We start from the raw sequence: 17949 nt of genomic DNA, 5'->3' as shown, positions 1-17949 counted from the left end.
TCTATGAAACAGCCCTCCCCCACTACACACACACACACACACACACACACACACACACACTCATATACACTTCTTTTTTCTATCACAGCCATTAAACTGATGCTTGTGGCCACGTAGATGGGATATCCCCAAACATCTGGTTGGTCACAGGGCAAGAAGTAACACAGCAACTCAGACAGACTTGAGAGAAAAATTTGCCAGATTTGGTTTTTATAAATCAGCTACCAGTTACTGTGAAAGCATATTCAGATTTTCATGTCGTGGACTGAAGGAAGAGGACCAAAGGGCATTAACTAATAGCTTGATAACATTTGCCACTAAGTTAAATATTGGCTTTTGCTAAAATAAAAAAAAAATGTGTATATCTGGAGGGGAAGGACCCTGGGGTGATATTTAAAACAACCACAACAAACCTCCTACATCCTTTATCAAAATAGAATATTTTCACAATAGACTGTGAAACCTATTTGATGGTTAAACAAAACCAACTGTCTTTTTGAATAACTATTTTACAAATTCATTAATAATGGAAATAGAAGAAATAATTGAAAAAACCCACAAATATAACCACTGGGTACAGATGTGGTGGAAAAACCAGAGACCCGAAATATGGCAAAATCAGTGCTTCATAAACAGTCAATGGATTTTTCTAAAAATACTTTTTGCTAATGGCAAAGTTCAACACCTCAGAAAAACTCTGAATTAGGATCTTAGAATAAGTTTCCAAACTGCGCAACATAGTTTCAAATACACTACCCTTGTTGTTTGTAAGGCCTTGTTGAAGTTTAGCTTAACAGTCATAAGCCATGTGTTTGAACATCTTATGAGAGGGGGCCGGCAAAGAAACAAGTTTTTCCCTTGTTCACTCTACTACCTATGAAGAGGTATCATTGCTTTCCAAACAGCTCCCTTAAATTTTTCCTTAAAGGTATGACCAGGAGGAAAAAAAAAAAAAAGTTTCAGGTTTGCGTCACTGAATCATCTGGGAAAATATTTAGACTTGTTAAAGTGATGATGTAGCCCTTTCAATTCTCTGAGAGTGTTCTCTTGTTAATTGATAACTACCCTCTCTGATTGGTATGTTACAATTCAATAAACAAACATACCAAGAGATGCACACCCCGGCTGTAGCTCTGCTACAGACAAACTGGAGAGAACTGTCAGGTAATGGCATCATCTTTCCAACAGTATCAGTTTTAAGAAGCCAGTGACTTCTGTGTGCTGTTGACATAACTAGGGAACTTGAGTCCACTGCAGACCCCTTAGCAGCTTGAGTTGATAGTTCTCCAAGAGAAAGTGAGTACGGCTTGGGTGGAGTGTGAGGAGCGGGGGGGGGGGGGGGGGGGGGGCAAGGGGTTGGGATTTTCTAGTATGCCTCTTTGTCTAAAGTTGCTGTCTTCAAGGGAAGAGGTGAGCAGTCCCCAGAGTGTACCTTTGTGTGGCAGGATAACAATAAATGAGAGGCCAGTCCTCTTTCCCACTTGTCTGGCACGATCTCCTGGCAAGGATAGGGTGGGTGCTTGCCAGGTGGCTCCCAGACAAGGTCTTTTTAGGGGAGTACAACAAGGCTTCAGTCATTGCTTTTCATAAAGTGCTTTGGGATCCTTCAGGAATGGGGGCTGGAGGAATATTATTACTAACTGGCCTCAACTTTCAAACCAAATGGAACCATTCTATCCAGTGTAATTATTGCTTTGAGCATTAGTGAATGTTCTTAAAATGGAATGGGTCTCATCTTTAAGTACCCACTTCTTAAAATACCCACTCCCTAGAGTAAATGTTTTTAATTACTGTCTCCCAGTTCCCCTCACCAATTAAGAGGATGTGACAGCCTTGTAAATGGTTGCCAAGCATATACATTGGAGACTTGCATTTTCCAGGCTGTCTTCCCTTCTCAATAGCCAGCAAGAGTGAAATCAATGATCTCTAGCCCAACATGCCCTATGTCAGCCTGGCTGAGGAGACAGGCTTTTGCCTTTTCTAAAACATCAAAGGGAAGATGTACAGTGAGGATGGCTACACTCCTATCAGATTGTGAGCTCCTTGTGGCCTGGGAGTATGTTTCATACTTTGTTCTTTTGTTCTCTGTGGGACTTAGAATAGAGACAGGGACATGTGAGAGGGCCCTGGTCAACAACTTTTGAGCGTTTTCACAAATGATGCGAGCTGGATAACACAAGTGAGAGTTAAGCATGGTAGAAAAATTATGGAAAAGAAGACCCGGGACAGGAATATTTCCTCCAGAGGCTCCCAGTCTGGACTTAAAAAAAAAAAAAAAAAAAGACAAAAAGTTCATCATATCCAAAGCATAACAAAGCCATCAAGATAAAATAAAACAGGGGCGCCTGGGTGGTGCAGTCGGTTAAGCGTCCGACTTCAGCCAGGTCACGATCTCACGGTCCGTGAGTTCGAGCCCCGCGTCAGGCTCTGGGCTGATGGCTCGGAGCCTGGAGCCTGTTTCCGATTCTGTGTCTCCCTCTCTCTCTGCCCCTCCCCCGTTCATGCTCTGTCTCTCTCTGTCCCCCCAAAAAAACTAAATAAAAAACGTTGAAAAAAAAAATTTAAAAAAGATAAAATAAAACAAATAAGCAAACAAAAAACTCCTCAGATGTTGTAAAGTGTCTGTAATGAGTGGCCTGGACAAATGAATAAAGTATTGTGAATTAGAGAACATAGTTGTCCCTCACAGGAATCTAGAACAGGCTCACAAGATATTGCAAAGTGGAGGTACAAGTGAAGGAAACCTGCTTGAACAAATGGCTAATTACTGAGGATATAACATCCACTTCTGTATAGGAATATTGCTAGGAAGATGCATTTTCAAGTGGACTATGCCCATTGAAATTGAATGTGCATTATTCATTTCATGGGAATGCATCTCTTTTCTTCTTAGAAGGTAAAAAAATAAACCATGTTCCCAATATCAGTTAGTGGGTTTGGATTTAATGCAATTTTACTTCATGAGTCATTATTTGGTCCAATGTGCCAGAATCTGAGGGTCCAGAAGGGTGGGTTGGTCTCTGCTTTTGCTGCCTGCTGAATGCCTCCCATCTAATTCACAGTCACAAATTTTGTTTCATGCCACCAGACAGGTCATGATCAGAGAATCACTTGGTTTCTTAGTTTTGGCAATTCCAGCATTCAACATATATAATCTTGTCCTATAATTAGAAATAAATAGAAATTGAGTGCAGGTGACTGTCATTCTTGTTATTAAAGGGGAGTCATGTGGTATGTAATTTTAAGTGACATTTCTCTAAATTTGCCTTTTAAGTAACTTAGCTTAGATCCCTGTTATGTGAAATTTGTATTTCCTGGCAACAAGGAGCTCTGTGATAATGGAAATCTGTTAGGTAAAGGTTGAGAAAAGGAGTCGAATTTGGAATTAAAAGAGATAATCTACAAATTCGGTAAGTAGTCTACAGTCGATCAAAAGTTGACTTTTGATAGGTGTGTACCAATTCCAAATGGGCCAACCTACTATAAAGGGAATGGTTCCAGGTTTTGACCCTAACTCTGAGACTAAAGTGGCTCTGTGACCTTGAGCAAGTCACTTAACCTCTCTCGGCTTTAATTGACTCATCTGTAAACAAACGCAAGCACTTAGACTAATTTTATGGTCCTTTCTAACTCTAATACTCCATATACATAGAGTTCACTCAGAACAGAAGAAAACTGCATTTTAAAATCCTTGCAGGCATAGAAAAGAAGCCACAGTGATTCTGCTCAAGATTCTCTGCGGTGGGGGGGGTGGGGGGATGGGGGGTGGTGGTTCACTGAGTATAAAATCTCTTAAAAAAATAAAGATTGAGCTCTGGGCTTTAGTTTTCTAATGACCATAGGCCATGGGCCAAATCTGTACCTTTCCACCAGGATAATTATTTATGTTTAAATCAAATGTTTTAAAAATGGAAGGGATCGGAATAACATTGTGAACAGGGGACTTTGTATGAACTCCCATGAGGAGGAATGGTAGAACTGTGAGGACAGGGGTAGGGCCCATAAAGAGCAATATTTAACCAAAATGCCTGTGAAGCAGAAAAGGACCATTTAGAATATCAGTAAACTGAATGAGTCTTGGCTCCAGGAAATGAGAGAAGGCTCATGCCTTTTTGGAAATATGCAGTGTGATTTCTCTTTGATTTGGGTTTCTCATTTGTGAGAAAGGCAGGTGGGAGGCATTGAGACCAAAACACTTTTTTCAGGTGTCTCTGAGCAGTTTTGGAACCATTGACAGGGACTTCTGTCCCTGAGGATTTTCCCTGAGGCCAATGGGCCAGCTGATCTCAGAGCAAAGTGGACTTTGGAAGGGGTGAACTGAAAAGGGGAAGCCAGCAACCCAAGCCCTGGGCAATCTGTCCCATGACCTGTGATGTAGGGGTGAGTAAATGTGCCAGTGTGTCTGTAAGGACTTCATCAGCTGCCTGGCCATATCTGAAGGGCACTTTCTCATTCAATGACAATTCCATCACCTAAGAATCTAAGCAGATCCACTATCATTTTCAGAGACAAAGCCCCATGGACTTACTTATCTTAGGATTGTAGAAAAAATGCATTTTTGCCCATCTTTCTCTCCCACTCTCTGTCTTGTCTTTAACTGAGGCTTTCACTTAATTCAGCTATCTCCTTGCACCCTGAATAATACAAGGACCATTTTCATGCTTGAACGGGAACTGAGTGTGCAGGAAGTCCTGCTTCCTGCCCTGTTTTACCTTTGCAAGACAAAGCTAGAAGCAAAGCATCCTCTACTTTTGCTTCTGGTGATTTCCACACAGCACTAAATGAAGAAAAGATCTGTTTTAGGCCTACCATCAGTGCTGATGGATAAATTTGATTTGGTGACCAACTGAGAACCCTGCACTTTGTAATGACTTAGTTTAGCTGACTGGGAACCCAGGTCAAGTCCACTTGACTTTGTGACCTGAAGACGCAACCTGGGCTTCTTTCCCTTAAACTCTTCTGGAGGTTTAGAACGGAAGGAAAAACAATGTTAATCTTATTTTCATCTCTAGAACTCCTCCCCATCAATCACAAATTCAAGAAAGAGCCCTAAACCCAAAGGTCAGATTACAGAGCCGGCTGCAGAACTGAGGGTGGCTCTTCAGGCTGCCCTACTTCAGCCATGGGTGCCCCTAAACAGTCCAGGACTCCATGTTGACACAAAAGTTCTTGTGTGCCCTGAACCGGGAACAACACTGGCAACTCTCACTTCCACCTAACTCTATCCAAAAAAAAAAAAAAAAAAAAAAAAAGGGACTTGAACCTGTAACCTTTGGAATTTTAACATTTCAAACCATTTGAAAAGGGTTGGGGACACAGTGGGGGCCGGGCTGGAGGGAGAGTGATGGAGAATGCAGGGATTTGCTGTGGATCAGGACAGCCAGTTGCAGGACTCCCTAAAGCATGCTGCTGAGTATTTCTGACACGGGGGAGGTGGTGGGGCCTTCGGGGCTCATCTCCGGGCCGGTGGGGCTGGGGCTGGGTAGGGCCGAGTGGCCCCCGGGGGGCGGGCTCAAGGCAGCCCAGGGCTTTGCGTCCACCAGGGCCGCGTGGTAGGGCTCCACGTAGATGCGACGTACCGCAGGCCTCGCATCCTGGAGGCTGCTCTTCCCCTCCTCAGGGAGGCTTGCGGCGTGGGCCAGAACCAGGCCCCGGGACCCAACGGGGGCAGGTCCCAGCCGCTCGGCCTCCTCGGGCTCCTGGGTCAGGGCGCAGGCCCGAGACACGTGCTGCGTGTAAACGCCGTCGGAGAGCGAGAGCGATTGCGTCTCGCTGTGCATGCGCAGCCAGCGGTGGTGGCGGCTAAAGCCGCCGTAGTGCTGGTGCTTAGCCGGCTTCCGCTTTCCCAGGAAGCCCAGCGGCGGCCTGGCGCTCGGCGCCATCTTGGCGTGGTTCTTGGGAGTGAAGCCGGTGAGGGTCAGGCTGTGGAGGACTTCGGCGCACGAGTGGTCGGAATCCGGCCCCGGGGGCCGGCCTTGGGGGTCCTGGCCCGATCCCAGAGGACTCTTCATGTCGTGCACCTGCAGAACATCGGGGGCGCTGCCACTTAGGCCGCTGAGAGCCTGCTGGGCGATATCCTGTGATGACAGGTAGACCAGGTCCAGGTCTCGGGGGCTCAGGGCATCACTGGAGTCGTAGTCGCTGTCAGTGGGGAGGAAGACTTCTGAGCAGCCTTCTTCATCAGAGCAGGGCTGTGAATCTACAGAGCCAGAGACCCAGGTTAGAAAAGAGAGAGAAACTCTTAGCCGGGGCCTGCTTCTTGGGCATAGTATCCATGTGGTTGAGCCCTCCCCACCCCTGTGCCTAGAAGGGTCCTGTGCTTTGTTAACGGTCTGCCTCTTGAAGGTAGCAATCATTTTTGAACAAGGGACCCCACGCTTTGGTTTTGCACAGGGCTCTATAAATTATGTAATGAGTCCTGTTATATGTAATTATGTAATAAGTCCTGCTTAGCTTAAGGGAAAGGGAGAGGAACTCGGGACAGGTCCAACCTGGACAGCGGCAGAGGGGAACGTGCCCTTATTCTCCCTGTATGCTTTTATTATTTGCTGGGCTTGTACAGGAAATACAATGAAATTTATTGTACAGAGGATGAAACAGTTTAAAAAAATGCATGCTACTCATTTATTCATTTCCTATCCTTATTTCAGAGATGAGCTTTGCATTCGATAAAGTAGCAGGAACTTAAAAGGGGGAGGGAAGAAGAGGTGGAACTATGGGGATTGAAGTCTGGGAAACAGTTTCAGATCTTAGCTGTCCTCCACCTACTTGTTGTGTGATCTTGGGAAGGTTACTTAACTTCTTTGAGGTTCAGTTTCTTTATCTGTAAAATGGGAATGATAATAGAACTTCTTACCTAGGATGACTAAGGTATAAATCAATTATGTTTATAAATATTTACCTAGTTGTCAGGTGTTTAAAAATGAAAAAAAAAAAGGCCAAAGAAAAAACAAAAACAGAAGTAAAATGACAGGCAGAAATAAGCCTCAAAGTGCATACTATAGTGACCATAAATGAGCCACAACTTTAATTCTAAAGATATTTATCATTTAATGCACTCATTATTTATATCTATCCCCCCCCCCCCCCCAATCAGATGGTATGTTACTGTGGAGCAAGGATGTCTTAAAAATGCTTTGAATTCCCACAGAACTCATCCCAACATAGGTAGTTGGTACATACATGCTAATTTAAAAACATGCAAGTTCTCTTAAAAAGAAAAACTGCTAATCTACAAATCAGGCAATCTCAATAAAAAAAAAATCTCTGTAGGATTTTTGAAAGGAATTTAGTAAACTGATGTTTAAAGTCACCTGGAAGAGAAAATTTATGAGAACAGCCAGGTTTTTTTTTTTTTAAGTTTATTTATTTTGAGAGACAGAGAGAGAGTGAGCGAGCTTGTGAATGCTCACGGGAATGGTATAGGGGCAGAGAGAGGGAGAGAGAGAATCTTGATCCCATGAATTGTGAGATCATGACCTGAGATGAAATCAAGAGTTGGAGGCCTAACTGAGCCACTCAGGTGCCCCCCACCCTTTTTAAAAGATACAATAGGGAGGAGCCTGATATCTGATTTACCAGATATCAAAAAATACTACAGAGTTTTGACAACTAAAACTTTGTAGTATTGGTGTATAAATGGGCAGATGGATTTATAGAACAGAAAAGTAAAGTCCAGAAATAGTTTTAATTCTGTGTGATAATTTAACATATGGTAAAGATAATATTCCAAAGTAAGGGAGTAGATAGATAGATATTCAGGATATAGTGTTGGGACAATTGGTTATCCCTTTAGTAAAATAATTAGAGAAAATCCTACCTTATAGCATATATAAAAATAAATTTCATGCAGCTTAAATGTAACAGGCAAACCCTTCAAGTAATAGAAGACAATATGTTTGTAATTTTGCAGTGGCAGGGTCTTTGTAAGCAAGACAAAATCCCAGAAGTCAGAGAATTGGCTGCTAAATTTGACTACATCAGAGTTTAATACTTTGTAAAACAAATGATACTATAAACAAAGTAAAACAGTAAGGGATAGATTGGAAGAAAACTGTGATAATATGTATAACAAAAGATTAATAACCATAATATATAAAGAACTTCTCTAAATCCATAAGAAGACCATCCAGATGGGCAGATGATAACCAGTCCTTCAAAGAATAATTAATACAAATGGTCAATAAACATAATAAAGATGTTCAACCTAGATAGACTATCATTACTAACTAGGTGGTAGTTAGGGAAATGCAGGTGGAAACAACAAGGCATGTTTTTGCCTATCAGATTTCCTAAAAATGAAAAGAGGGATACTCTCATGTGTTGTTGATGTGTGGGATAGTCAGGGATGCTCATATAGTGATGGGGGATCAACTAGTACCGTTCTGCCAATAGCATTTTTAAGTAGACGATATTAAAAATGTGCATATCATTTGTCCCAGCAAGTTCTTTTTTAGATATCTATGTTTGAGAAATTGTCACTGTGTATACACGGAGGCATTTACAAGCTGTTTACTGCAGTGGGATTTGTAATAGTGAAAACAAGAAACAATCCTGTGGCTGAGACTGCTGTGAGGGAAGACTTAGAGGCACCAAAGTATTAGGAAAAGAAAAATCACTTAAGAAAAATAGCTTACTTGCAAAGTTCTGTGAGGGAGTCCAACTTCAGGACTGGCTTGCTGATTAAAAAATACAACAGGTATTTAAAGTAAAAACCCACAGGAATACAAGGTTATAGTTACTTTGTTCATGGTGGGAAATCGGACATGGTTATCATAAGAATATTGCAGACTCCAGGGAAAAATTTTGTTTTGTAAGGGAATTAGTAATTTACACAAACAGGATTAAAAGCTTCTTCTATTTTAGGAAGTAGAACCAGATGTAATCCTTTTCTTTTCTTTCGTTCCTTCTTTCTTAGCTTGTTTGTTTATTTCAGGGTCAGGTTGTGAAGTGCTTCATTTTCTTTTCTTTCTCTTTTTCCTGACTATGGAAGATGATGTGTGTGCTTACTCATTGGCAGGGCAAGATTTCAGTTTTTCTCTCTAACTGCTGGCTGCTACCCAATATCTATTATCCTTTTTTGGTTACAAATCTTAAATTTCCTTTGAGACAGCAATGCACTCATGTGAAAGACTGAATTTTTCAGCTTCCCTTTCAGCTAGGTATGGCCATATAACTAAGTTCTGGCCAGTGATGTAGAACTGAAAGTGTTGTGTGAAACTTCTGGAAGTCTGCATAAAGGGAGCTGGCTTAGCTCTGATGTAGGCCCCTTTTTTTTTTTTTCTCTTTCCTTTCAGTTGCCTGTAACAAGATGTGTTGGCTAGGCTCATAAGGCAACCTTGGGAAAAAAAGCCATATACTAGTGTGGTGGAGATGAAAAATGGAGCATGGAGTCTGAAGACCATGGAGTCCACATACCAACAATGAATTGTCTACGTGCGGGCTTCTTTCACACGAGAGAAATAAAGTATCTTGTGTTTATGACACTCCCTTTGGATTTTCTGTAACATGGATCCAAACTTAATTCGAACTGATGCGTACTAAATGTCTACTATCAGGAGAATAGGTTAAAACTTGGGGCACATCTGTATAGTGGAATATTATCCAGAAGCTACAAAGAATGAGATCAATCCGTATACTGTTCTTAAATAATGTCTACCAAAAAGGACTCCCTTTTCTACTTTTCTGGGTTCTACTCATCTGTTCAAGGTTTCCCTCAAAAATAGCCTTCTTTAAGAAGCATTCCTCAACTGCCCCAGAAAAGATTGCTGCCTTCTCTGCACTTCTCTAACATTTCTTGCTTTTATTGTCCTTTGGCACTTAGCCTGTATAGACTTGTATTATTAGTTGTCTTTTTTAATGCAAATATAACATCCTGGATTTCTGGTTAAATCAGAGCCCTCTTAGGGCAAATATATTTAATTCGTCCATTCATTCAACAATGAAGATTCTGTTTTGCTTGAGCTCCTGCTATAACAGAAACAGTGTGCTTGGTGCCAGAGTGAATATGAAATTAATAAGAAATGATCTGTCTCCAGGGAGTTTACTGTTGTAATGGAAGTATAGGGCATATATGCATCTATGAGACTGGTAGAACATACATTTTATAAGAGAAGTTTAGCAAATATGATGCAGGTTTATAGGAAAGAGATCACATTTCAGTGGGACAGGATTGATAAAATACTCCATCATCTTTTATTTATTTTTTCCTTCATGTAAATGAGATAACTTTGTTCATTTATTTATTTAGGGGGATGGAGGGAGGGAGGGAGCAGAGAGAGGGAGAGAGAGAATTTCAAGCAGGGTCCATGCTCAGCAAGGAGCCCGACATGGGGCTCGATCTCATGACGGTGAGATAATGACCTGAGCTGATACCAAGAGTCAGATGCTCAACAAATAAGCCACTGAGGCACCCCATAAATTAATTTATTTCTTCATCCTCTTTGAAAAAGTGGTTTAGGCAGCTATTAATAATAAATATGCAAATGATGAGAGGATTAGAAACCAGAGAAGAAGAGGAAACAGTACAAGTAGTCTTATTTGACTGTGATATGGGAACAGGAGGAATTTGGGAAAAGTGAGGCTACAAAAGTAAGATGCTAGCAGTTGCACTCTTGGGAATTTATCTTAGGAAAATTAAGACTATTTTCATGCAGGACTGTGTATGTGAATGTTCATAGCAATTTTATTTGTATTATCCCTAAACTGGAAGCTACCCAAATGTCCTTAAGTGAATGAATTGTTAAATAAACTGTGGTACATCCATTCTACAGAATACTACTTATCAATAAAAATAAAGAATTCAATTTATGTAACATTCATGAAATGATTATAGAGCTGGAGAATAGATAGTAGTAGCCAGGGGTAGGGATGGGGGGATGAGTAAGGGGGAACAGAAGGAGTTTTGTGGTGATGGTACAATTGAATATTTTGGTTATGGTAGTGATTACCCAAGTACACATGTGATACAAGAGCTATACAAGGGAGCCTGAGTGCTTGTGTGCATCTGCATGCACATGGTTACACACATGCATGCACAAGTGTGTATACATAACTAGTGAAATCTGGATAAGCTGTATGGATTGTACCAGCTTCTTGGTTTTGATATTGTACAAGAGCTGTGTAAGTTGTTGATGTTGGAGAAGTTGGGGGAAGGGTACATGGGAATTCCTGTACATTTCTTTGCAACCTACTGTTTCTCTATTTCAAAATAAATGGCCAAAAGAGAGAATTTAATTTTTTAAAAGGTAGGGTGGAGCCAGAAGTGATTAGTAAATCTTAGATAAGGATTGTACCTAATTTTGTACTCAGTGAGTAAGCTATTGAAGAATTTTGTACTCAATGAGTAGCTATTGAAGAATTTTGAAGAAGTAATTGACAAGAGGTGTGATTTAGGATAATTATGTAGCAGGTTGGATATAAGAGGAATTGGATGGAGAGGAAACAGACAGCAGGGAGGCCAATGAGAAGGCTGTGGTCCAAGCTATGTTTCTTTTAAATATTTATCTTTTTCAGGTTGTGGGGCTGTGTAAGAGTGGTGGTTATGTGGAGGAAAATAGAAATCCAGGAAAATTATTCAAAGATGTTTGCCAGGCATGTATTTTGTGCTAGGCAGATATGGTATCTGCTTTTACACAGTGCATAGAGAAAGGATTAAATAAGTAAAAAAAAAAAAAAACCCACATAAGATTAATTTCAGATAGTGCAAAGTTCTGTGAAGAAAATGAAACTGGGTTTCAGCTAGAGAGTGACTTGGGAGGAAGGTTCTTTTGCTAACATAGCTAAGGGAGGAATCCCTGTAGAAAAGGGAGTCTAGGTAAGATGTTAATGATTGGAAGGAACCAGCTATGTGAAAGGTTGAGGAAAAAGTGCTCCAGACAACTTGGAGAGGCAAGTGTAAAGGCCCTGCAGTGACTAGCAGCTTTCAAGGCTTAGTGTCTGAATGATAGTATCAGCATTAAACCAGAGGAGTTAAATTGCATCAGGGTTAGGCAGTAGATTTGGGTTGGGTTGGGCAGTAGAAGAGATGGTAAATTTAATTTGGGACAGATTAAGCTTGAGAGGTTGGCCAAGATATCCCTGGAGGAGATGGGATGGGAGCCTGATGGGTTGCAAGGTTGGGGGAAGATGTTTGTGGATAGAGGAGGAACCACTGGAGAGGGAACTGTTAAAGATAGAAGAACGGTAGGTTAACAGACATAACAAGGAGTGGTCACTTGTGAGCACCAGTGCTGGCATTGGTTTTTGGTGAAAAAGTTGGAAGGACATGAGGTAGGGAAGAAGATAGATATAAAGAGATTTTCAAGTTAAAAGGAGTGAATTGGATAATGGCTTGGGCTGAACGGCTTTAATAATCTTAAAACAAGTTTTAGAGAGCACTTTTTCTCATCCTTTGTGAGAAAAATTGGGTACCGCCAGGAATAGGGTCTCAGGACTATCAGCTATTTTTGATGATGACAGCAACAGGTGCCATCGTTGTGATGAAGAAGAGAGGTTAACTGAAGATTTGAAACTGGGCTGGAAATAAGATCCAAAGAATTGACTTTAGTTGAACTTCCTTCTCTATCTGGTCAGTATTGTCTACTCAGCTGTCCACATGTATTCATTTGTGTCTACAATAGTAATGACATTTTCTTAGTGCTTACTGTGGGCCAGCCATTATGCTAAGTATTCTAGGTGCTTTATCCTATTTAATGCTTATAACAATTCGAATTTTGCAGATAAGAATACATTCTAAAGCTTAGGCTTATTAAATTTTCTAATTCATGTACAGTTGGTAAGTAGCAGGATAGAAACTCGCCTGCAGATTTGTCTCCAAAGGCCTGCCATGCTCCTATGCACTTTAGCATTTTTTTTTTTAACGTTTATTTTTGAGACAGAGAGAAAGAGCGAGCGCCTGGGCAAGGGGCAGACAGAGAAGGGGACAGAGGATCGAAAGTGGGCTCTGTGCTGACACTTAACCAACTGAGCCACTCAGGTGCCCCCACTGTAGCATTTTCATGGCTTTCCATGGAAGCTTCCTGAGGGCCGGGACCTCGTTACCTAATCTACTTTGTGTGGGACGCACACTGAGTTACATTAATTCAACTTTTAGTAAGAGCTTCTTGATATTGCTGCTGTTAGAGAAACATGTTAAGTTTTATATTAGTTTCCTGGGGCTGCTATAGCAAATCACCACACACTGGGTGGCTTAAAACAACAGAAATTTATTCTCTCACAGCCCTGGAAGCCAGAAGTCTGAAATCAAGGTGTCATTTGTGCTGTACTCCCTCCCTCTGGAGGCTCTAGGGAAGAGTGCTTTCTTGCCATTTCCAGCTGTTGGTGTTCTTTGTGGGGCATCACTCCCATATCTACTTCTGTCTTCATATAGACTCTCTTCTGTCTCTTGTAAGGACACTTGTCATGGGATTTAGGGCCCACCCTGATAATCCAGGATGATCTCAAGATCCTTAATTACATCTGTATCCAGACCCTTTTTCCAAATAAGGTCACATTCACAGGTTATGGGGGTTTGGACACGAACATAATCATTTTAGGGCCACCATTAAATCCACCAGAAGTCTGATAGTAAATATGACTGTAACTATAAGCAATTGCTGAGGAGTTTGTGGCACTTTCTTTCCCTTTCCAGCCCACAGTCAGGTAAAACACTCTGCAAGAGCAGTTTATACTTTGACCTCTCAGCATACAAATAGTGAACATTTATTGTTTGCAGGGGACTAAGGAGTATATGAAGGTGTGCTTCAAAGGTCTGACCTTCTAATTTTCAATGGGGAATCATATTTTAAGACTCCCAGGAAGAGCCTGTGCTGATTTCTTCAGGTAAAGTTAGTTGCTCCGTTCTCTTGGCTCTTATGGCATTTTATTTATATCTCTGTTACTGCATTTATCAAGGTTTATTATAAACTATTCATTTACATGTTTATCTCCATTATTGAACTATGAACTCCAGAAGGCATACACTATATCTTATTTATTTCTGCTCAGTAAATGTTGAAGAAGTCAGGCAGTGAAGGAATGGACCAAAGAAGGAGTCAAGCAAAGGGGCATGCAGAATCTTCTGTATTTTCTAGATCATCTAATCTGAACATTGACATTTGAGCAGGCCATGAGGATCTCCTAACGAGGCTGCAACTTAATTATCATTGTATTATTCGCTTCTTGTGCTATTTCTGTTGCATACAAAGCTTTCAGTAAAATAAGTTATGTTGAGTTGATTGAAACTAAAATAAATATTGAAATCTGGGAGCATAAAGAATTGTGAGATTTGATTGCCTCTTAAAAACAATACTGAAAGCAGCCTGGAAAGAGCTAATTTACGTAATCTGCCATAGAAATTCCTGAAAACAGTCACCTAAATTATTTTGTTTCATATTTGGTGATGCTTGACTTAAGGGTCAGGCTAGTTGTAGCAGAAAGAACAACTGTCTTAAAATCCGACAAACCTGGGCTGAAGTCCTATCTTGCTCCTTGACTGTGTATCTGATCTTGAGCAAATCACTTAGCCCCTCTGAACCTTTCTTCCTCTACAGCATGGCGGTATTATATTGCGTATCTTCACAGGTGCCAGGATGATTAAGTTAGATTGTTAGAAATACTTTAAGTGCCTTCCTACCCTTAAATACTGAGAAAATAACTAGAAAACGTTATCAAGAGGTGACTCATTAAAATATAGACCAGTAATCAGATAAACTTCAAGACTTTGCTGTGAGAATGCTGTTGATAATAAAGGAGAACAATAATCTCTTGTATGGTGTCTTGTGTTGGTGGTGATCTAGTTCAGTACTGTATTTCCTGACCTAGATTTAGCAGTGAATTTGTAAATGATATAACTAACTTCTTTACCATACCTCCTAGGAGCAAGAGACATAGGCGATAAATTAAAAGAAGAGCTAGTTGTAACTGTCATAACCCAAGGGGAGGGAAAAAAGGCTTGGGTATGGAGTGGTAAATATTATCTTGTTGTTTCATGGACCCACAGTTGGGAAACACTGTTCTAGTAGGAATCTAAATATTTGACTTCCATGGTGGTTGTATTATTTATTATAAGACTTAGTGGAACCTATTGCTTAGAGTGGGATACCCCTCCCAGAACAAGCTGGGAAAATCTCCAGGATGCCAGCCAGGGCACTGAGGAGAGTTTCCAGGGACTTAGGCCACTGCCACTCCCTCCCTTCCTGGAAAAGAATGCAAAGTGCAGCTTCCATCCCCAGATCCAGGCCATATGCTCCATTAAGCATTGTAGGCACCTTGCCCAGTTGTTATTTTAATAAACCTGGTTGTGCTCCTCAATTTCCCTTACAGGGCCCACTGGGCAGGCTAGCATTGGTAGAACCTTGTGTTTCCCCTCTGACTGACCCAGGAGCTGTTTGATGAAAGTTCTGCCCATAGTATTAGTCCTGGCTTAGGAAGCTTGGCCTTTTTGCCATTGTAATGGGTGTTGCAATTCCTGGTCTCTGTGGCTCAGGCCAACAACAGCAGAGTAGAGTTGATGTGGATTTTGAGGGCGTTATGTAGAGATGACATTTCAGGAAAGAATAATTGATTTAAAGCTATTGCCTTTCTCTTAAAGGCAGGGGGCATGGCAGGACAGAAAGAAAGGAATAATAAGCAATATTTGCCCTGAAATCTATCTTCACATTTTTAATGTATCAGTGTCCAAAGTTGTACTTTTTTGTGTGCTTCATTGAATCTGTTTCCGCTGTGTTTGAGTAGAATTTAAATAATTTATAAATGAAGAATTTAAATAAATGGGGAGAACCTCAGGGATTTGTTCACCTTCTAATTTACCAAGAGAAATAACATCTTCAGATTCCTGCTGATTTTCTGAACTGTTTAGTTTATACTGTAATGATCTTAAAATCATCTGGAAAAAGGTTACCAGATTGGAAGATCAGAATAATCTTCAAATGCATCTGAAGGAAACAACACCCCCCTCCCCTCTGTTGCCTCACCCATGTGTCACTAGGAGAAATAGCAGTATCGGAAAAAAAAATTGCTGCTGCCTGTGACCACTGTACCCACAGAAAAGGAGTGGGAGAGAAAATACACATGTGATGGACCAAATCATTCCACCCCCTGCCATGAGTTGCCTTTCTTAGGAGCCAACTTTCCCCCTTGGGTCCTTGGGAGATGCTTAATTTTAATTGACTCGGAGGAGTTCTACTTTGTGTTTGAAAACCACACAGAAATGGGAAGTTAAAGAGTTCCACTGCCCCCCCCCCCCCCCCCCGCACACAGATATACACAAACAAATCCAAGGTGCTCCACAGCCTTAAAACAGAATCTTGGGTTGGCAGGTTTGTGATAGGCTCTGTATTTCCAGCCAGCTCCTCAGAAGTTAGGTGAACCCTACCCACGCAGAACGGAATTGTATTGCAAAGTTTGCTCTCTGAGCAACCCACTGGAGATGTTTCTCTAAATTGGATTTTTTTCCTCTTTGTAAATGGTTTCCAAATAAAAGTAGCCACACTAGTGCAGAGGCTAGAGTATGTAGGAGCAGATTTCATTGCTCTGAAATGCTTTTGCTTTTGTGAGGGGATCTGACCACTAAATGCTTCTCCAAGCTCTCAACTGTTTGCTTGTCACTGGGTTCCATTTTTCATTTGCTTCCCTCCACGTCTTTGTGTTTCACAGCCCATGGAATCTTGGCTTCAGAGAAATAAATGGACCCAAGAGAGAGTTATATTTTAAGGAACAGAATGATGATCACTCACATTTTAGATTAATAATAAAATCCAAATGTAATTGGCCAGATCCTCCCAGTAGAGAGTGCGTGTAACCTGTCATCTGGCCAATATGAGAATTTGGCACTTCTGTGGCACAGGAGAGGCCACCCTCATACAGCCAAGGGGGACCTTCTTAGGACCCCATGGCCAAGAGAAGATGAAACTCTGGGAAAGTTGTGTGAGCAGAGGGCAGGTAAGGGCTATGAAGGTCGAAGTAGAATGGAAGAGCTGTTTGCAGACTTATGTAAATTGTCGGACAGCAGAGGGAATATCTATCCTGCCTTTTAAAAATGCGCTTTCAACCCCAGACCTCTCTAGCTACTGCCCTCCCTCACTCTTCTCTTCAACAGCCAAGATTTTGAAGAGTGTATCCTTACTGGTCCCATTCCTTTACCTCCCATTTACTTCCTGATCTACTTCTGTTCAGTTTATATCTCCTTCCTTTCACAAACTGCTATCTCCAGATTACGGATGACTCCCTTGTTGAAAATAAAATAAACGACCCCAATAGAAGCTTTTCAGTTTTATTTAAGCTCTCACTATTGTTTGACATGCTTTAATTTCTGTGACACTACTCTCTGGGTTTTTGTTGTTGTTGTTTTATCTTCTTCTGATGGGTTCTTCCTGCTTTTAAAAAGTCTTGCTGTTCTTTCCACGGGGATCCTTTCAGACTCTCCTCTCCATACTCTAACTACTCTGTCTAGGGAATCCCAAGCATTTTTGTAGCTACATCATTCGTATGTCAACAATTCTTAAATCCATGTTATTAGTCCACTTCTCTTTCCTGAGCTCCAGATCCCATAATCCTTTTCTATTGCATGTTTCTTTTTGTGTGGAATGTCCTGAAACTAACTCAGATTCAACATGCCCAACTACCCAAGCTTGTTTCTCCTAACTTTTTTTTTTTTTTTCGTAAATGGCATCATGATATCCAGAGACATTCAAGCCAGAAAACTTGGTATCCCTCTGTTGCTAGCGCTATAATTGATCTCCTTGATTCCAATATTGTCCCACTATGGTCTCTTCGTACAAAAGCCAGATTTGATTTTAAATAGTAATTCAGACCACATCAATCCTTGCTTAAAAGTTTCCAGTGGCTTTCCATCACAAGTGGAATAAAATCCAAACTTCTTATCTTGCCCCTGCCTGGTCTGGCCCCTGCCTTTTTCTCTACCTTCTCTCTCACCAGTAGCCCCTTTATTTGTTCTGCTCCAGTGACTTT

General features: G+C 41.2%; 1 protein-coding gene across 2 annotated transcripts in view; it reads right to left on the bottom strand.

The window, feature by feature from the left end:
• Window positions 1-2573: 2573 nt before the first annotated feature.
• Window positions 2574-17949, bottom strand: part of ANKFN1 (ankyrin repeat and fibronectin type III domain containing 1) — a 316545-nt gene continuing 301169 nt past the window's right edge. Inside the window, exons 20-21 of one of the 2 annotated variants that reach the window (XM_058703010.1) lie at window positions 5580-6199; window positions 2574-3161 (exon numbers count right to left, since the gene is read on the bottom strand). In XM_058703010.1, coding sequence (XP_058558993.1) covers window positions 3120-3161; window positions 5580-6199 — 662 coding nt within the window. In that variant the 3' untranslated portion in view covers window positions 2574-3119. Of the gene's footprint in view, window positions 3162-5275; window positions 6200-17949 lie in introns of those variants that run through there. The other variant, XM_058703009.1, reaches the window with a different exon arrangement.

Source organism: Neofelis nebulosa, chromosome 16 (assembly GCF_028018385.1).
Source record: "Neofelis nebulosa isolate mNeoNeb1 chromosome 16, mNeoNeb1.pri, whole genome shotgun sequence".
Taxonomy (NCBI): Eukaryota; Metazoa; Chordata; class Mammalia; order Carnivora; family Felidae; genus Neofelis; species Neofelis nebulosa.
The sequence above is the reverse complement of the archived record's forward strand: the minus strand, read 5'-3'. Positions and strand labels throughout refer to the sequence as shown.